Genomic DNA, 22,002 nt, shown 5'->3' with positions numbered 1-22,002 from the left:
GATAATTACCATCAAATGAGCCCTTAAGTTGTCGTCATCTTTGGTATGGCAAAACTCAATAATCAGTTCCTTGGTTTTGCTGATGTTAAGCTGCAGGAAATTCTGTCTGCACCAAGGAACAAAGTTCTCCACCTGACTCCTAATCTTTATAAGCATTGTGTATGCAAATATGTGAATATAGGGAAACAAAAATCAATGAATGATTTATTGAGTGATCACTTATTATGTTTCTCCAAACTATCTTGACATTAAGTGTTTTTATAGAGGTTTTCTCATGTGCCAGTTAGCTGTTAATTGGTTCACGTAATTGAAATTATGATGTGAGAAGCCCTTGGATTATGCAGTCGTTGTTTTTGTGATGATTAGTCAGTGGTGCAGATCAAACCTTTTATCTATTTTTAAAAGGGGATGAGTGTAATGCATTATTAAAGACTCCTTAGCTAAATTCCTCATCAGAATGAACCCTCCTATCCTACTGCAAGGCAACAGAGGAAACATAGTAAGGGTGTTCCAACTTCAGGACTCCATCAAAAACTTAACCTATTGTGTCTCTGATGTGGTCAGACGGGCTAGCGGCCTTCCTGTTTAGACGTCTCAACATCATTCCTGTGTGTCTGTGTTTGCTGATTTACCCTTATAGGATGTCTGCTTCTGCCTTATTTCTGAATTTTTTATTGGAAACCAGTTAGCTGAGGCTTGAAGTTCTTTTCGAGCTGCAGGCCACTCTTGTTTGAGTTTTGAATATGTGGAGTGTCTTTTTAAATTATTCAGGTACCTGTGGGACCATTAATGAACATTATTGCAGCTCATAAATATTCTCAGTATGGTTTTGAGGTCTCGGACAGGGAGTTCTTGTGTCCCCAGTGATTATGCTGCTCTCTCCAGTCTGCTGCATTCTTCACCCCTGTTGTCCCATAAATGAATTAATTAAAAAAGTGTGAGTAGAAATGTTGTTCATTGTTTTAAAGACTTTCTTAGCCAGACGATGATCCACTCAAGAGCATGTGCTGATGGCTTCTCAGACAGTGCAGTGGAACAAACTATAGCGGGTAGGGCAGGCAGTGTGGTGTAGTGGTTAAGGCTTTGGACTTCACACCATGAGGTTGTGGGTTCAAATCCCACTACTGACGCTGTGTGACCCTGAGAAAGTCACTTGAGCTGCCTGTGCTCCAACCGGAAAACCAAAAAGAAATGCATCTCAAATGTTGTAAGTCGCCAAATAATTAAAGACTGCAGCTCATCCTGTACTTTGTGCTAATATTCTGAAAGATAACTCCGGTTTGATGTCTGCCTGGATTATACTAAATGTTCTCTAGCTGTGATGTCACAGTGGCCCCACTCCCTGAAGCTTTATGTGGGAGCAAAGGCAAAAAACTCAATCCATACATTACTAGATAATTTAATAAACAGAACATATAAAAAAGGACAAAAAAACATCATCAGTGTGTTGAACACGCTCTCAAATATTGATGATATGACACATTAATCTTCCATACACAGTCTTACCAATATGACTATCTGCTATTCATCTGTTCTTCTTCTTGCATATACAGGTATAGTCATGCACTGATTTATGGCCCACCGAGTTGAGAACATTTCTACATACGGCCAATGTTCTATCTACATTTTTTTTTTACTGATAAGTGGGTGTGAATAATAGATGAGCTGTTATGGTGAAGGTGCTATATAAACAAAATGTATTATTATTGTTATTGTTACTTTCCTTTTACAACATATTTTGTAAGTCCCACTACATTATACAATTTCCTCCATGAAGTATCGATCGATGAATGCTAAGATTTTCCCGTGATGTAAGAAACACCACAAACCACCAATACATGAACAACGAGCATGGAGGGGTCCCCCATGAAGTATCGATTGATTGCCGCTATGTGCTGACACACGATCAACTAGGAGTTTTAGATTCACATCACTTGCAATCTCATGCGCTTGGACACTTAAGAGAGCTGTGTGACACCCTGATAAAAGGCCGGTGAGACTCGAAAATCGCTTTGTGTTATTCCATACAGGCAGTTAAAATATTATTGGTGACACACACCAGACCCACAGAGCCTCAGTTGCAATGACTTGTACACTTTGTGGCCAACATACTGCCATTTTGACACACGGCCACATGGCCTGTCCCAATTGGAGCTGAAAGTTGGCGCATGACTGTATCACACCTCCACTCAATAATTTGTCATTGATATTAAATATCATGGATGAACATTAACAAAATAATTAAAAGAAATCACATTTACTTAACTCTCTGTGTCTGTGCGGGTTTCCTCCCACAGTCCAAAGACATGCAGGTTAGGTGAATTGGCGATCCTAAATTGGCTCTTGTATGTGTGTGCGTGTTCACCCTGCGATGGACTGCGCCCTGCCCAGAGTTTTGTGTCCTATGCTAGTTGGGATAGGCTCCAGCACCCCCAGCGACCCTGTTTAGGACTAAGCAGGTTAGGCAATGACTGACTGACTAACATTTCCTTAATTTGTTATACTTATAACACTTATAAAACAAACAGGCTTTAACACCATTCAGTAATAATTCTTCCTAAACAACCAGACATATTTAATTACCATCAACCCCATTACCTTATTCAACACAAAGCCCCCCCAAAACAAATAGCCCTCACTTTACCAAAGATCAGCACCTCTAAGCTCCACACAATGTTGACCTGCTTAGGCCCACAAAGCAATGCTATTCATGGAGCAAAGCTAAAAAAATGATGTTTGTCACTTATAAACAAGATATCCTCACAAAATACAAAAAAGCAGACTTACAATAGAATGGCGAATGAACATAACACATAGCACTTAATAATCCCCCCTCTTTAAATAATTATAACACAGAAAACACTGCGCACCCACATCTCATTACTACTAAATGTTAATCGCTTTAACATATAGAAAATGGGATTTCAGTCTGCAGTGACAGAGTCCCCTGCCACACAGTAACATAACGTACACAATAGTGATATTTACAACATAACAAAAACATTGCAGAAAATGAAAGTACAGTGAAGCCAGGGTTGAGACCCTAAAGCAGGGGTCCCCAACACCAGGCCTGGAGGGATGCAGTGGTTGCAGGTTTTCATTCTAACCCTTTTCTTAAATAGTGACCTGTTTTTGCTGTTAATTAACTTCCTTTGAATTATTTTTAATTGATTTGCTCTTGAAGACTCAGACCCCTTAATTGTTTCTTTTTCCTTAATTAACAGGCAAACAATATGAGCAGAAACAACTGGTGTCCATCACACAATATCTGAAAAAGAAAGGTGAAGGGTTCAGGAATGTTGATCTGCTCAGATCACCCAAAACATTCTAAGAGTGCTTTTAGAAAAGAGAAAATCAGCAATTTCAGAAACATCTGCTATTACACAATGAGAGCAGCAACAAGCTAAAGAATTAAAGTACAAGTTTAATTAACAAAGACTCGACTCCTTAATTATTCAACTGGTTGGAGTTTCAGGCCCTGACTTAGTTGGCCTTCTGTTGGCTCCCTTGTTTCACATTTCATTTCTGTTTGGGTGCCATTTAAGGAAAGAAATGGAGCAATTCAGGCGGCATAGTGGCATGATGGGTAGTGCTGCTGCTTCGCAGTTAGGAGACCTGGGTTCACTTCCTGGGTCCTCCCTGTGTGAAGTTTGCATGTTCTCCCCCTGTCTGCATGGGTTTCCTCCTGGTGCTCCGGTTTCCTCCCACAGCCCAAAGACATGCAGTTTAGGTGCGTTGGCAATCCTAAATTGTCCCTGGTGTGTGTGTGTGTGTGTGGGTGCCCTGCAGTGGGCTGGCTCCCTGCCTGGGGTTTGTTTCCTTGCGCCCTGTGTTGGCTGAGATTGGCTCCAGCAGACCCCCGTGACCCTGTAGTTAGGATATAGCGGGTTGGATAATGGATGGATGGATGAAGCAATTCAGAGGAACAATGAAGAAATTCAGGGGAACAGATCTTAAAAAACAAGTCAATTAAAAATAATTCAAAGGGAGTTAATTAGCAGCAAAAACAGGTCACTAATTAAGAAAAGGGTTAGAATGAAAACCTGCAGCCACTGGGGCCCTCCAGGACCAGAGTTGGGGACCCCTGCCCTACAGCACAACACCAATGCTGTTATTTTTCATGTTTTACATCAGATAGTAGCTTTGTCATTCCACAGGACCCCTTCATGTACTCTGTTTCATACACTTTTCATGCAGTACACTAACGGAAGTATTCTTGCAGTAATGCATTTACACAGGAAGCTGAGCCACTATGGTGTGCCTAAGGGTGATGTTAAGTTTAATTTCTTTTTATGCGTTTTGGTACATTCTTGTTGTTAGTTTGAGTTTCTCTGTCCTCTGTGCAAGTGACGGTGATACTATGACTTCTACAAATTGGCCCTTGCGTGGGAGTGTTGAGTGTGTGTGTTAGCATGCCCTGCTGTATACTAGCGCCCTGTCGAAATTTGTTCTTTTATTTCATCTGATGCCGTCAGAAAAGGCTATGGCTCCAGCAACCCTCAACAGTTGTTTGTATGCTTATGGTGTACCATTCAACCACATTAAAGGGAACATTGCAAACCTCCTGTGCCACTGGAGCTGACTTCCTAAAGTAGTCAATCAATCAATCAATCAAAACATTTATTTATATAGCACATATTCATACAAAAAAAATGTAGCTCAAAGTGCTTTACAAAATGAATAAAAAAATAGAATAGAATAAGTAAGGTCCGATGGCCAGGGTGGACAGAAAAAAAAAAAAAAAGCTGGAGAAAAAAAATAAAATCTGTACGGGTTCCAGACCACGAGACCGCCCAGTCCCCTCTGGGCAATCTACCTAACATAAGTCAAACAGTCCTCTTTGTATTTAGGGTTTTCATGGAAGGACCTGATGATGATGGTCACGTAGACTTCTGGCTTTCAGTCCATCAGTGTTGGTGCATCATGATGCTTTGAGTAGGTGGTGGTGGCACAGGCCGCCACCACAAAGAAACCGGAAAAAGAAACAGAAGAGAGAGTTGGGGTCAGTACGGATTTTAGAGCCACTGAGAATAGTTATTGTGATGAATTGAACATACAGAGTATCAGGATTAAGTTAAAGTGAAGTTATAGAAAGGCCATGTTAAAGTAATGTGTTTTCAGCAGTGTTTTAAAGTGCTCTACTGTATTTTCCTGGCGAATTCCTATTGGCAGGCTATTCCAGATTTTAGGTGTATAACAGCAGAAGGCCGCCTCACCACTTCTTTTAAGTTTAGCTTTTGGAATTCTAAGCAGACACTCATTTGAAGATCTAAGGTTACGATTTGGAATATAATGTGTCAGGCATTCCGATATATAAGATGGAGCGAGATTATTTAAGGCTTTATAGTCATCTCACACTTCACACTTTCCTTTTGACCTAGGTGGTCATACACTGAATGTGTTGGTCCTCCTTTGTTTCTGTAGGTTTTTTTTTTTTCCTTTCTATTCTTCTACTCTGTTATTATTTATTAATCACTAGAAGGCTTTGCCCCCTGCTCTCTTCACTTGTCAACCTCTTCACCATTGCTACAGGCCATTGTGAAGGGGGGGGCTGAATGTACTCCAAGGAGACGCAGCCGGCCCTCCGAAATCCCTCTTAAACGGTGATACAATGGGAAACAAATACAGTGTTGTTTAAACCTCCTGTTTGCTCGATCAGCTGCTGGCTTGCTGCTCCTGCCGTGCCGTGTGATTTGCATCTTGTGTGGCGCTTTGAACGTTTAAAAGCCTGTATAGCACCTTCTTGTCCCCCAGACATCCTTAAACACTATGCAATCTCATTTCGCTATTCTGTTATTTCACCGAGTAATATTTTCCATTTGTTTGTGCAAATTTGATCTTTACTCTGATGTTTTTGGGACTTTCGGATTTTCCTAACTCCATTATCTCTAACCTACTCTGCATGTGTATCACGAGACTTGCCTCCAAAGGTTGTATGTCGTGAGTTGTCCATCTTGCAGGACATGAAAGTGTCTCTGTCTCTCTGTCAAAGATCTCTGTTCCAAAGATAGCGTCCCTTCGCAAGATGTGTTTTGTATAATAGAGAGAGATTATACCAAACCTCTATCAAAGAAAAGAGCATTAATGTCTGAAATTTGTAAGAAACCTGAAATGGTCTTCATTTGTATGTATAGTGTAGGTATTGCTTATTGGAGACTGCATGTTTTTTTACCATGGACAGCTTGCAGCTCCACTGCTTGGCAGTAGAGGCCAGTATATTCATCGTAGGCATTCATTTTTAAGTCAGCAAGAAGGAAATCCAATGTAATGAGACATTGTGAGCATGTGCTGCTCTGTCAACCAGAGCTGTGGACAGTCCAGGGCAGCCTAACTGACCCTTGTTCAGTAAATTGCATGCATATCAGCATCCACCAAGAAATGTTCTGTGTTGACAGCTATTTTATTCCTTTGGTGTCACAAGGAGTCACCAGTTTTTTAGATGAATTTTGCTGCTGTGCACATTTGTTTTTGTATCGACCTGTGTCCAGCTCGTATTGCCTTGTGCTGTCCTCTTTGTGAATGTAGTCACGGTCAGAGGTGACCTTCACCCACTGCTAAGAGGAGTTTGACGGCTACACAGCCATTTGTTTTTTTCCTTTAACCAGGGAAGCTGCTGTTCTTTGTGCTTCATTATTAAAGATCACATGCTTTCAGCTGGGATTGGCTCCATCTTCCTGTGACCATATTATAGAAGAAAATGAGAATTCAGAAAAATTGATTTTTTATGTTTACGAGTACACTGAAAGCTGTATGGTTTATTTGTTTTGATTTAAATGAAATTCATAGAGTGGTGGTGGCATTTGCCGGGAGGCATTTTTTCCTGGCAGACACCTGCCTCTTTTCTTTATATCAGCACCTGACAGACTATTGTTGCTTATTATCATACCGTGAATTTTTTAAACACACAAAGGAATCTTCTCAAATCCACTCCAGTTTTAAGCATCAAGCACAAGACTGCAAGCCACCTTGGACAGGATGTACTCTCTCATTTAGACAGAATTAACTTGGAGTTACCTGTTCGCCGAGCCCGCCTGTGTTAAGGATTTCAAAGAAGTACTGGAGAACTCAGAGAAAAGCCCCCATAAACATGGGGAGAACATGCAAACTCCATCCTGATAGTGACTGGGCCTACATTCAAACCCAGCCTCCTGGAACTGTGAACTAGCATTGCTAAAAACTGAGCTTCACCTCAATGAAAAGTAAGATTTTCTTATCGTCAAAATAGTAAAAAGGCAACTGCATCGAATGGTATCTGAAAACTTACCAGTAATTACCAGTTACACATAGACAGGAGCATAGTGTGCTAGTATAGAGCTCTTGGGTCAACCATTTGGTAAAATTCGCTGCTTGTAATCTCTCCATATACGTCCGTGGTCTCCCCTGGACTACAGCAGGTAAAGGTTTTCATCCTAACCCTTTTCTTAATTGGTGACCAGTTTTTGTAGCTAATTAATTCCTTTTCCATTCATTTTAATTGAATTGTTTTTTTAAGATTTGTTCCTCTGAATTTCTTTCCTTAAACGGCACCCAAACAGAAATGAAATGTGAAGTGAGTGACCCAACAGAAGACCAACTAAGGGAGGGCCTGAAACCCCAACCAATTTCACTCAAACCCGTTGCTTAATGAGGAGCCGACCTGTTCTTTAATTTCATGGCTTGTTGCTGCTCTCATTGTGTAATAGTAGACATTTCTGAAATGGTTTGATTTTCTCTTTTCTAAGAGCATTCTTAAAACGTTTTGGGGATCTGTGGAGTTCAACAATCCTGAGACCTTCATCTTTTTTTATTTTCAGATATTGTATGATGGACACAGTTTGCTGGTCATGTTTTGGCTTATTTTATATGTCATTATTGATTCGCAGCCAATTAAGTAAAAAGAAACAATTAAGGGAGCAGAGTCTTCAAGAGCAAGTCAATTAAAATTAATTCAAAAAAGGTTAATTAGCAGCAAAAACGGGTCACTAATTAAGAAAAGTGTTAGAATGAAAACCTGCAGCCACGGTGGTCCTCCAGGACCCCTGATGTATGTGTCTGGTGCCCGCTGGGGAGGATCTCCCAAAGCACAGCCCGTTACTGCCAGCCAGATCACTGAACTTCAGTGTGACACACTGACATGTAAAGTGCGGCAGGCAGTACAAGTCTTGGCTGGTGTGCTGGTCATCCTGAGACCAGTTTTCAAAGAGGCAGTCCTTTATTAGCAAGTTCATCATGCACAGGAAAGTGTTCATAGGTTTCCAAAAACACCAGACAAAAGAAGAATCCAAAAAAAAAAAAAAGTCAAAGCACTGCACACTGTTGTGGCAAAGCACATAAGGGGTCTATGGTGGTGTGGCATTTTTAAATAAAAAGAGTGTGGCTCAGGCTCCACATGTGTATGGTTAGATGGCTGAGATTGGTTAATCTTGTTTGCATATGTGGGTATGATTGGTTAAGCCAGTTCCTCATTGATGCTGATAGGCTGCTTGGTGCACTTGGCACCCATTGGGAATAAAGAAGGGTCTGAGTGAGAGATCATAAGAGTGAATGATACAGAAGGAAGATAAACCAGCAAAAGAGAGCATGATAAGGGGGTCAGACCAGTGTTGTAGTGAGGAAGCAGTGTACTCGGGGAATGATGGACCTGGGATGGTCAGCCATGCTGAGAGGTGGGGTCACAGGAGATCGTGGGCTCTTAGAGATCCTGTGGATACCGATAAAGGTGTTAGGAAGATGAAGTCGGGCTCAGGACGCCCCTTTGGACACTAAGGGATGGTGACTGGGCCAGAAGTCGAGGAGGACCACTTTCACAATTGCCTCGGCTCTGTTGAGTATTTCTGGGAGATTGGAGACCAAAGTGAGATGAGGAAGAGAGAGAACAACACTGGAAAAGAGACAAAAGCCGGTTATTTGTTGACTTATTTTCGATATTCAAATACCTGACAGAGTACAGTTTTTTATTGGATCTGGTTTTTGCTGTATTTATTTATTTAAGAAGGATTTTTCACAGCTCAATATACTTGACACTGCTGTTTTAGGAATAAAAACTCTACTCCGTTGGGCCCTTGAACAAGACCCTTAATCTGCAATTGCTCTGTCCTGGGTATGACGTTAATCTGCATCCAGCCCTGCAAACAGATCCTCTAATTTACAGAGAAAACCTGGGGGTTGGTGGCAGGATTGGCACTCCAGCCACTGTAGAAAATCTCACACTGTTCCAGTGTGGTGCTGAGGTGTCACCTGCAACAGAAACCTCCTCATCTTTGTTGTTTATTAGTCCATCTTGGTACATGACTATCAGTGTCCAGGTTCAAGTAGGAGCGATGCCATCTGTAGGCAACCTGGGCATAAACTGTGATGCAGTAAGAACAGGGCACTAGAATTTAGGAAATGCTAGAGAAAGAAAGTTATTAATTATTTTGATAGGTACTGCAGTCTGAAAGATTACTCTCTCCAAGGTGCCATCCCAGCTAATAAATAAAAATGCAGCTATTTGTGTACATAAATACTTATACAAAAGAAGATGTCATGTGTGAGTTAGAAATAATTCAAAAAATTGAATTATAGTCCACAATGTGGCTGCAAGGGAGGGTAATTTTACTGGGCACTACAAGACTGTCTCATAGCATATGGCCTCTCATGTATTGTAAAGCCACACCAGGGATGCATTGCTTAGTGGAGGGCATGGAGTGGACTATAATCGGCATGCAGAAATGAGCACAATATACTCAGTGTGATGAGGTTATGCAGCAAAACGAAGGCCATGTTGGATTATGGCAGCAGGCCTTCCTTGATGTCATTTCATGGAAGGATCACCTTGATGTGTTCGTAGCCTGCAAGATTAAGAAGCCCCTAAAACCTGTCACCATCTGGGAGAGAAAGTGAAGCTGGAGCAGTACCTGTATATGCGGAACAGCAAACTGGACTGGTTTGACAGTGTAGTGATACTATGTAAGAAGGGCCAGAGCAGACATAATTCCTGAGGAGACTCAGGCCTTTTGATGAGTCCAGCAAGCTGTTGGAAACGTTTTACCAGTCTGTTGTAGCCAGTGTATTGTTTTACGCGGGTGGTCTCCTAGGGAAGCAACTTGAGTTCATCAATAAAGCAGTTCCATTGCAGGATTGACTCAGGATACCCTGGAAACAGATGTAGAAAAGAAGATGGTGGCAAAATTGGATGCCACCAACATGAACAATTTTGGTCATGCCCTCCAGGGGGTGCCATCTTGGAGTAATTTCAGCCACAGGCTCATACCTCCATAAAGTAACACAAAGAACCTCCATAGATCCTTTCTACCTACTGCCATTACGAAGTTCAGTGCTTCCTCCCATCGCCCAGTTAGAAGCCAGAGCCAACTTCAGTTTACTGGTTATTGTTAGCACGTTTATTGTTTTGTTTGGTTTTATTCTGTTGTCTTATATTGTACTTTGAGTTGTATCTGTGTATTTTATGTTTTTGTGTTTTGCTGTGGTATGCATTAGAATTTCACCTTTTGGACTGATAAAGAATATCTAATGTAATCTGCCAGCTGACCACAAGCCTACTCTCTTCTCTTTCAGGAGGACTCCGAGGAGCCTCCATTGTGGATTCTCTTGATACACTGTTCATCATGGGGATGGAGGAGGAGTACGAGGAAGCCAAGGACTGGGTGAAGGAGAACCTTGACATGAATTCTGTAAGTAGTCCCTCTATTTCACCGGACTACCAGTGTCATGATTAACTACATTATCTTACCTCCTCCTTCTCTTATTTGAGATTTGTGTCAGCACCGATAAGAAATAAATGTTTTCACTTAAATGACATTTTTCTCTCTTCCACAAAACTGAAACAAACATCATTATCCTTGTTTTTTATGCTATGGTAACTTTGCAGGTGGATTCAAAGTAAAACAATGGTCAACACTGAGTGTCACTGAAAGTAAAGCAAATGCGTCCTCTTTGTCTCTCCATCTCTTTCTCTTTTGCTGTCTCTCCTGGGAGTTTTGCTAATGGCCAATTGTGTGAATTTGCCTGCCAGGTTCTGTAGTTCGATTACCGTTTTATATTTGAGCACATCTGACTCTTTGATTTCAAGTGACAACACTGATTATAATTCTGAAGGCTGTTGCTGTTTTACAAAACTAGCTAATTATTGTGACTGGCAGCATGCTTAAAATAACAAAACATCCCTTTAAGTGGATGAAATGCACGTAATGACAATGTTAGGAACGAACCATTTTAATTGCGCGCTCTGCATTCCGAGCAGCTTTTGCGCTGTAATGTCCTGTTTCTGCCACCTCAATTTCTCTTCAGAGGAAATTAAGCTTGTTTTCACACGAACTGTAATTTCAGTGACTGGTGAATGGCCCGCTGGCATTCCTGTAGTGGTGGCCTACAGTGGATGTCAAAGGATACTGAAGATTCATCATGCAGGGAGACAACTGGCAGGAGCCCTGACAGACCCAGATGCAAATCAGGCTTCATAAAGCCACCTTTTAAGGGAGAACCTGAGTTTTACTTGTGGTGAAGGACATCCGCATCATTCAGTAGACTGTGAATCATAAAGAAAATAGGAAGGGAGGCAAATGAGTGAAATGTTTGGTTAGTTCACTTCTATTACACAGTGCTTTTATTCTTATCTGCCGTGCATTCAGAAAGTATTCAGACCCCTTCACCTTTTACACATTTTGCTGTGCTTCAACCTTGTGCTGAAATCATTTAAATTCATTTTTCCCCCACGTCAACCAACACTTAATACTTCAGAATGTCATATCGAGAGCAGGATTTTAGAAATATTTGCAAATGTATTAAAATTAAAAATCAAGTATTCAGACCCTTTACATAATACTTCACTGAAGCCCTTTTGACAACAATTCCAGTGTTCTTGGGTCTGATGTGACAAGCTTCACACACCTGGATTTGCTGAATAGCTGCAGATCATCTAAAGCTCTGTCGGAGGTCTGAGGGAGACTTTTGGTTGACAGCTGCTTTCAGGTTACTCCAGGGATGTTTGATTGGGTTCAAGTCTGAGCTCTAGCGACATGCATAGAGTTGTCCCCAAGTTCCTCCTCTGGTCATTGCCCTGTTGGAAGTTGAACATACAGCTCAGTCTGAAGTCCTCTGGAGCAGGTTTTCATTAAGGATATCTCTTTACTTTACTCAGTTTAGGTCTCCCTCAATACTTTCTAGCCTCCCAGTCCCTGCCACTTAAAAAAAAGACCCTAAAACATGATGCTGCCACCATGTTTCACTGTAGGAATGGTATTGCAGAGGTGATGAGCAGTGCCTGGTTTCCTCCAGACATGTCGCTAATCTTGGTTTCATCAGTCCACAAGTCCCTACTGGTCTATGATACTATGGCATGTATTAATTAACTCTACGGTATTTATGTGCCATAACTGTCCACGTACACATTTCTGTACACACAAAGATGCATTAAACATTCCAGTCATATATGATATATAAAAGAGCAACGCTGCGCCTTCTAATCTTGCCACGGTTGCTGCTGCTTGTCCTACAGTGGTTCAGAAGATGGCTGGATGAGTGGCTTCTGTCATTTTTCTTATGAATAATTTGCATTTAATCCTCAAACCAGATGGCCATGTTGATGTGGCGAACTTGATATTTGGTTTTTTGGACCTCTGTTTGTTTCACTTTTGGATTTTTTGGATATATTTTCCTAGTTTTTTTTTTTCATTTTTATTATTGTTCTGGCAATGCCATTTTGTTCTATGAGTGTGGTGTGGTAACCATCACTTTGCTTGAATCCTTAAATATCTCTGGTCATAATGTTTACTGCTGTTATTCTGGTTGCCAGACATATAAAATGGAGGTTACATAACGCATTTTGTCATCTCACACCGCTTGTATTTTTTTAAAATTTTATTTGAAGAAAATATCATTATAAGCAAACTTATACAACATTTTTTAAGATGGCAGCTTCTGGTGTTTAAGCATACTGTATGGGTGTATAGTGTCATTATTGTTACATTATTTATTTGTATGTGTATTGTTGTCTGTTTTAGGGATTTTAATCATGATGAATCCATTTCTGTTATTACTTTCATATTTTGCCTTATAATTTTAAAGTTTTCTTTAACATCTCCGGTTTCTGCATTTACGTAATTTTTTTAAAAGTCATATGACTGTGAGTGTCTCATTGATGATAAATAAATATGGTGGCATTTTCCCTTTGCATTATCTTTGGTTGGGTGAAAATCCTTTTAATCTTCATGACGACAGTTAGCCTTATTCCCGAGTAGGCCCTAGCATTAGGATTGTGTGTTTTCTTTTGCACTTTGACTTTTTGTTATTTGTTCTTGTTTTGGCTCCTCCAGAATTCTGAAGAAAGCCTGGGGGGATTAGATAGATGAATTTGGACAGTGCCACTAAGAAAGTTATAGGGTAGTAGACAAGGTGATGATCTGGCTACAGAGAGAGCTGAACAGAAAGAGCTGACCAGAGACTTTGTTTAACTACTAAGATTCTAGCCCACCGCTAATCGACACACATGTTAAATGCATTGCTAATGTTGCTCTCAATTTAGAACTACATGACAATCCAGGTTGTACTGGTATGAAAAGTTACATCTCTATTGGCTTTTGTTTATGGCACTAATTATAATATTTAAAGATTAAAGCTTATTAGGCCTTTTTACTTGTGTCTAGGATTTGCTCTGTTTGATTCTGTAAGATTTAGGAGAATGATTGCTTTTCTCAGCTACGTTAATCATGGCTGTAATAAATAAGCTATAGTGACAGTCATACCTGGGGGATGTCTACAGCTCCTAGACTGTTGTCCAGGATGAAAGAGCATTGAAATTGTGAACTGTATCTCCTAAGTGTTGGTAAATCTAGGAATAGACAAACGAAAGTAGTGACAGAGATGTAGCATAAAACTGTAGTTACTGGAAAAAAATCTGTGCATTTGATTAAAGGGGTCCATGTTTCAAGGAAAGATCTCCCCTAAAGCCTTTCCCACAATAAAACTGACGGTAAAGGTCATGACTGCAAAATGATAAAGGAAGGCCCTGTGTCTATGTAGAGGTAGTCAGCTGTGCCCTTATTCGTATTGTTACGAGTACTGCAAATCAAGACTTGCAGAACCCAAAAGAGAGCTCAGCAATGCTGAGAAATAATCCATTAGAGGCTTACTTTTATGGCAGCCATGTCTTAGAGACATCTTTTCACATTATATGTTAGACATGCAGTTTAGCACGATTATATTAACAGGTAGAAGACTCTCTTCATGTTCCAAAAGAGCGGCTGTGTACACCAGTTTTGTATTCCCTGCAATCGATTAACACCCCCTCTGTTTTCTCTGCTTACCGTATCCGGCTGACATCTGTGTAGCAGAGCATAAAGCCACAGGTGGCGGTGCTCAGCTGTTGCTATGCCTTCAGTTTTGACTTTACCACTTTTTATATTAAAAATCGTGTGAGGCTCACCAAGTCTTTTGATATTCTCATAGTAAAAACAATAAGTTATGTCCCAGCCTGTAGCATTAAAGAAGAGATGCTTACATGCTGGATATAGTCGCAGGAAAATGTTATTCAAATTGTTTCATTCTATGTAGCATTCTGAAGTGAGTACAGACTTACATACATTTATAGCTATGATATTATAATAGTAAATTACTGAACCTTGACATTTACATATATAAACAAACTTATCATTACCGAAGTAAAACAAATTTGACCCAATATGATGTTCCTTCTACCTGAAGTGAGAAATCGATGTTTTCTTTGTTTAATGGTAGGATCCTAGGATGAATCCTTTTTCCCATTGAAACTCTTTACTACATACTGTAGACCCAAACAGAATGCCCCAAATTCCAACTATGGCCCTTGTAAGAGGTACATTTGGCCAGCCTGGTCACTGTTACGGTTGACTGCTATTATAGTTAAATACATATGTCCCTCTTTCTTTAACATCTGTTAACTCTAGGCAGTCAGTACCAGAACAGGCAGGAAAGAAGGTTACACTTTTTATCTATAGTTTAACTTAACTTTTCTAGTTGTACCCAAAATATAAGCAAATTAAAATAAGTTTGACAATAATACCATTACAGATTGGATAATAATACAATACAATACAGTTTATTTTTGTATTGCCCAAAATCACACAAGGAGTGCGGCAATGGGCTTTAACAGGCCCTGCCTCTTGACAGCCCCCCAACCTTGACTCTTTAAGAAGACAAGGAACAACTCCTTTTCCCAGTAGGGAAAAAATGGAAGAAACCTCGGGAAAGGCAGTTTAAAGAGAGACCCCTTTCCAGGTATGTTGGGCATGCAATGGGTGTCAAAAAGAAGGGGGTCAGTACAATATAATATAATGCACAGCACAGAACAAATCCTCAATACAGTATAAAAATAAACATTTTAGAAGTACGTAGCAGAATTTAACAGTGGATAACATCACATAATATGATTTGGATTTGTTTAGAGTCCTGGAGACCTCATCCATCAAGCTGCCTCCCCCATTTCCACAGCTGAAACAGTGCTGGGCCAGCCAATCTGATGAAAGGACCTCTCTTTCCCATGATTCCAGCAATCCTCCATCAGGGATGACTTTACCTTAGGCAGGCACAACAACTTGAAAGGTGGGCCATGGCACCAAGTGCCACATTTGAGTACCAAGAAGAGAAACAGAATAGGTGAGGGTTAGTATCAAATTATAACTATCATTACTTATGTTTTGGTGCTAATGACTAACAACAGAGATGCAGTATGTACAGTTAATCAGCGGCTCTAGTCAGGATATGCTAAATTGAAATAGCGAGTCTTCAGCCGGGATTTAAAAGCTGAAACCGAAGGGGCATCACTTATTGTAGCAGGCAGACCATTCCACAGTTTAGGGGCCCTGTAACTAAAAGCTTGACCTTCCACTGTTATTTGATTAATCCTTGAAATCATAAGCAGACTGGCATCTTGAGATCTTAATGTGCGCTCTGGTTTGTAAGTCATGATAAGTTCAGACAAGTAAGCCGGACCTTGGCCATTTAATGCTTTATATGTTAAAAGGAGGATTTTGAAATCTGCCCTAAACTTAACCAGGAGCCAGTGTAAGGATTTAAGAACTGGAGTTATGTGTTTGTATTTTCTTGTTTTTGTGATAATTCTTGCAGCAGCATTTTGGATTAACTGGAGGCTGTATAAAGAACAGTTTGAACATCCAGTGAACACCACATTGCAGTAGTCAATCTTAATAGTAATAAATGCATGAATTAATTTCTCAGAATCCTGTTTATTTAGAAAGCGCCTTAATTTCCTAACATTTTTAAGATGGAAGAAACATGATTTGGACAACTTTGTAATATGCGCTTTAAATGACATGCTAGCGTCAAAGATAACTCCTAGATTTCGGGCTGATTCAGTAAAATTAATGGTGATTCCAACTGAGTTAAATGATGACAAAATATTGTTGTGATCAACGTCATTCCCTCCAACAATTAACATCTCTGTTTTATCGGTGTTTAAAGACAAGTAGTTCTCATTCATCCACTCCTTTAGTTTACTAACACAACTAATTAAAGACAACATCGGAGAAGGTCTAAATAAAAGGTATAACTGGGTGTCATCTGCATACGAGTGAAAATGAACATTATGTTTCCTAATGATAGATCCCAGTGGAAGCATGTAAAGTGAAAACAGTTAAGGTCCCAGTACTGAGCCCTGCGGGACACCATATTGAACTTCTGTGTATAATGATGGAGTACTGTCAGCACATTTCTGTACATATTGGAATCAATTTGATAAATAAGAACCAAGCGAGCATAAGCCCAACATCATTTTCTAGCCTGTGCAGTAAAATAGAATAGTCAGTGGTGTCAAACACTGCACTTAAGTCTAACAACATAATTACAGTGGAGTTTCCTTCATCAGAGGATATCAGAATGTTGTTTAGAACCCGCGTTTGTGCCATTTCTGTACTATGACCAGTGCGGAAATCAGACTGGAATTTCTCAAATAAATTGTAATGTGTAAGGTGTGACTGAAGCTGATTGGCGACTACATTTTCTACAAAGTAGTATTTTAGAGAGAAAGGGTAAATTTTGAAATAGGCCAATAATTATTAAGTATGTGTGGGTCTAGGTCTGGCTTTTTAAGTAATGGTTTAATGGCTGACACTTTTATTGCTTCAGGTACTGTGCCATGCAATAATGAACTATTGATAATGTTTAGAATAGGCGCTGCATGAACGTCCATGGCACTTTTTACTAGTTTTGTTGGCACTGGGTCTAGGGAACAAGTAGTGGGCTTCATTTTAGAAATTAAAGTTAAGACTTCCTGCTCAGTTACAGGATTAAAATGACTAAAGTGCTGAATGCAATGTGTGGCAGGGTCTGCTAAGCTAGTATTTGGTTTGTACTGTGATGCTGAGATCTGGGATCTTATATTATTAATTTTCTCATTGAAGAAGTTCATAAAGTCTGTACTGCTAATGTCTGTTGGCATTTTGCACTGTAGATCTGAATTCCCATTTGTTAATTTAGCCACTGTTCTAAACAATACCCAGGGATTTTTTTTATTGCTATCTATTATTGTAGAATGGTATTCTGAGCGAGCTTTAAAGACGGCTTTTTTATATTTATTAACACTCTCTTTCCATGCAATAATCATTACATCTTACTTGCTAAGGCAACCAGGTGACTCTTTGTCTTAGTATGTTGATTGGTCTCTGGTCAGATGTGGTCTGGCATCACCCTTGGATGGAATGGCAGACACAGCATGGTCACTCTGTTGATGTCAGACAACAGGACACCTCTTTAAGCCTCAGTCTATCCACTCCTGATGGTCTTTGACACTCCTTTTGCACCAGTGGGGGTATATTGGATAAGCTCACTCTCACGCACAACTCTGCCTCCATTCCATCCTTGGCCTTTAATCTATGTCACTTGTATTCCCCAGAGGAAGGGACGATGATGCTTTTAAAACTTGAGTCTAGAGGCTCATAAATTTTACCTGAACAACTAAATCCTTACTTCTGATGTCACTGTTAGAGTACTGAAGCAGCAACTTCTCACTCAGTGGGGACTCCTCATTTTAATGTATAACATTCTCCCTGTTCGTTGTATGTTTACTTTTGAGTAATAAAACCACATTTTGAATGCCTTCTACACGTGTCAGAATTTTTCTTGTAAAGAATCTTGAGTTGGTGTACCCTATACAAATATGCTATGCAAAATACATTTTTATTTCTTTGTAGATGGTAAACTCACCTTAAATACATTGCAAGAGTTTCAATTTATCTTCTTAACTGGAAGGAGTTTAATTGTTTCTATTTATTCGTATTTTATCTCTCAAATTATTCATCAGTCTCCTCCAGATACAGAATTTAATAATTTAGGCCATACTGATAACCCCAATAAGGCCTGATGTCATAGCATAGCCCACATATTGTTTTAGGATTCTATGGATAAAACATGACATGAAAATTAAAATCCATAAAGTAAATACTTTAGCTTGTTGGCTTTAAACTGATCGGGTCATACAGATCACAGTTTATTTTTGGGTAAAGAAGAGGAACATCCCACCACATAGAGGAGCCTTGAGCATACATGGCAGAAATGATGCAGTCATGTCAGTCAAGAGGCAATTGGCGGTTTCTTTTTCATTTCAACCCCTGCACCACACCTTCCACAAATCAGTGGGACTCTTCTTTCATCAACAAATTGTCTGCATCCTTTCACCACCCTACCTGATGAACGTCAGTTTTTTTAAGATAGCCAATTTGGTTAAAAGTGAATAACAAAGGATTTTTTCTCGTGCCTACAGACTTCTCACCAGTGTCTTGAGCATAGCCATTTTGCTTCTACCAGTGTAGCTTCAGTGGTGTCGCCCCTTATTATATTCTCTTTAAAAACATAAATGATGTAGTACGACTTATTTGTCCCCAGTCCTTCGTATAAACCTTTTTTGCCTTCATAGCAGTCCACCTCCAATGAGTGTGCAAATGCTCAGTTTTAATCATTTATTTTACTCACCATTCATCTCGTGTTTTTTTTTCTTTTTTCTTTTACTACCCTGTAGGGTGTTAAGTTATGCACTCTTTGCACTTAGTAAGGGTTTTGTGTAATGCTGAATCCAATTTTATCCTTAGTTTTTGGATTGCTTGTTTATGTTACTGTTTTATTTTTCTTTATTTGCGGAATGCTGTTTTGAATACCATCATGTGACTGTGATCAACGCTACCTGGTGGCATCAACAACTGTTTTTGTATAAATGTAGCAGTGACCATACAGTATAATAACTCTCGGTTGATAAAGTGTGTTACTTTTCACGCTGAGCGGGATTTATGTAGCAGAAGAACATGGAAGTTGGCAAACGCACAGATTTATGCATCTGGATTTTTCTGTGAGTACGCTCATTCCTGCTTTTGTGGTTACGCCATGTTACAGTGTGAATTCTACGCACGTGTTCTACATGAGGCCCCTGGTCTTTTTCTCACAATACTCCCCAGGTAGCTTACGTGTTTCCATTTTACACACATATATATATATATATATATATATATATATATATATATATATATATATATATATATATATATATATATATATATATATATATATATTGTGGTCCCCCGCCGGGCTGGAGCCCAGCCGGGACGTCCAGAAGGACCAGAGGAGGGCTTGTGCCTCCTCCAGACCACGAGGGGGCGTCTGCCCTGGTTATGTTGGGGGCCTCGGGTGAAGGGCTTGGAAGCCCAGCCCTGTAGGGACCCGTGGCCACCGCCAGGCGGCGCCCAGTGCCTGAATATCCCGGGAGCCCAGCACTTCCGCCACACCAGGAAGTGCTGGGGGGAAGACGACAGGGGACACCCGGACAGCTTCCGGGTGCGCAGCCAGCACTTCCGCCACACTGGGGCGTGGCTACGGAGGAATGCCGGGAAGCAGCTGGAGCCTATCCGGGTTCCCATTTAAGGGCCTCCCTCCAGTCATCGGCAGAAGTCGGGTAGAAGAGGACGGAGCTGGAGGGAGGACTAGAGGCGGCCAGGAGAAAGGCAGTAGGACTGTGTGGCCTGGACATTGGGGGATCGGTGCTGGAGGCACTGGGGTTTGTGAGTGCACAAAAACTTGTAAATATTTGTAAATAAACGTGTGTTGGGTGAAATATGATGTCTGACTGTGTGTGTCCGGGCCATCGTCCACGATATATATATATATATATATATATATATATATATATATATATATATACGTAACCACAGAACAGACTCTACTGACTAAACATGGCAGCAATTGTTTTAATAACGGGATCAGGAGAGGGAGTGAAGTCAGGGAAGACAAGCTAAAGTCTTTACTAGGCCCACTGAATCAATAAACTAATTAAAAGGGCAGGCTTGGTTAGGGGGTCCTTCATACCAACAGCAATATAACTGCAAAATACCTTATTGGGACTGTGACTGCCAAGTGAGGAGTATTCTTTCTTTTTAATTTTATTTCTTTTTAGTCATTCTGGTTTTTTTAAGACCATAGTGTGTGTTTGTGTGTATGTATGTATGTATTAAAACCCCACAGTCCAGTCCCACCCTCCAGAAACGACCCTCTATCTGCTACAGCCAGGTGTTACGTGGGTGTCCCCTTGGCCTGGTCCAGCCACTCAGGTCCCCAACAATGAAGATCTTATGAGTTGAATCACCCTCAGGGAATCGCGCCACATCGCCGTAAGGATTCGCCGAAGAGACACAATACTGAAGAAGTCCAGTCTTCATCTCAGGTCACAGGATGCTATGTACTGTATATCTTGTCTTACTTCTGTAAAAATCCAGATTCCCCCTGTGGACAAATAGTTATGTTTATATATCTGTCTATCTATAGAGCAAGTGAAACAAAATCCATAATAATGCATATAAATTGGACCAAAACAAGACATAACTCATAGTCAGAGACAGGAAAGATTTCAAAACTAAAGAGCCTTTCAAATGAGCAAACAAACAGAACGCTCAGTCTGTTTAGTGAATCCAAACTTGGAAACCAGAAGGTCCAAGAGGCTGATCTTTATACTACTTGACCTACAATGTCGTGCCATCCTTGATTCCTGATGTCACCCCTAAAACCACATAGTAACACTGAAGTTCCAAAATGGTGGTGCCGTAGAATAAACAATGAGATAATGAAAAATAAATAAATACATGTAGGTAAGTAAATAGACAAATAAACAGAGTAAAACCATCCATCAGTCGATTAACCGTCAGTCTCCATTAACTGTCAGGGCCAAAAAAAACCCAAATTGAGCACACCCCAGCGCCTACCTATTACTGTACTACTACTGCCATGCAGTACGCTGTGAGCTTTGCACATCGGAACTTTCCCTTGTACTAGCGCGTAGCGTTCTTCCCCAGCAGTACAGTGTCATTTACGTACCTTCAGCTTTAATAGCGTTTCATAACATTTCTCTTTTGTTATAATTAATCTACTGTACATTGTTATGGCCGATAAACGTATGTGTGTGGTGTTGAAATTGTCACAAAAATTTAAATTATTTAATATGTATGAAATGGTGAAAGAGTTTCAAGTATTGTTTCAATTTACAGAGTAGGAAGAATAGTGAACGGTCTAAAGCATGATGCCTACAAAATTGAAAAATGTGTTGAAAATGGAAACCTCTAACAATGATGTTATTCTATGTCCTTCTGTATTATAATTTTCTTTTTAAGTTCTGTTATATTATGTTATCTGTGCAGGCAACTTGTGATGCGCTGTACTTGAGCAGAAAGGGCGGAATGAATGCTGTAAGTGATGGGACTGAGTGAAGGGCTTCTGTTCTGTAAGGGGCGGACTTGCCTCTTAGAAGATGAGTGACAGGAGAAGTTAGGAGAAGAAGGAAGGTGTGGCAGAAGGATGTTTTGAGCAGGGAGTCAGGAGGCAATAAACAGGCGTGTTTGTGGTATAGAGAAAGACAGAATTTAAGTGGCAGGAGATAAACTGATTGGTAGGGAAAGCTTTCTTTTATTGTTTTGAAGGAGTGCTCTGTAACCCATATTAAGGAGTATAAGACGGGGCACCGTCTGTTAGGGAACAAAGTATGTATGTCTACTAGGACTA

At 40.3% G+C, this 22,002-nt stretch overlaps 1 protein-coding gene across 1 annotated transcript in view; it reads left to right on the top strand.

Moving 5' to 3' along the window:
* Positions 1 to 22,002, top strand: part of LOC120518147 (mannosyl-oligosaccharide 1,2-alpha-mannosidase IA) — a 534,215-nt gene that overhangs the window by 298,844 nt on the left and 213,369 nt on the right. The window contains exon 3 of the mRNA XM_039740772.1: positions 10,537 to 10,652. Within this exon, the coding sequence (XP_039596706.1) occupies positions 10,537 to 10,652 (116 nt within the window). The remainder of the gene's footprint in view (positions 1 to 10,536; positions 10,653 to 22,002) is intronic.

This window comes from Polypterus senegalus, chromosome 17, assembly GCF_016835505.1.
Source record: "Polypterus senegalus isolate Bchr_013 chromosome 17, ASM1683550v1, whole genome shotgun sequence".
NCBI classification, from domain to species: domain Eukaryota; kingdom Metazoa; phylum Chordata; class Cladistia; order Polypteriformes; family Polypteridae; genus Polypterus; species Polypterus senegalus.
Note: the sequence above shows the minus strand (reverse complement) of the source record. Positions and strands in the feature narration are given on the sequence as shown.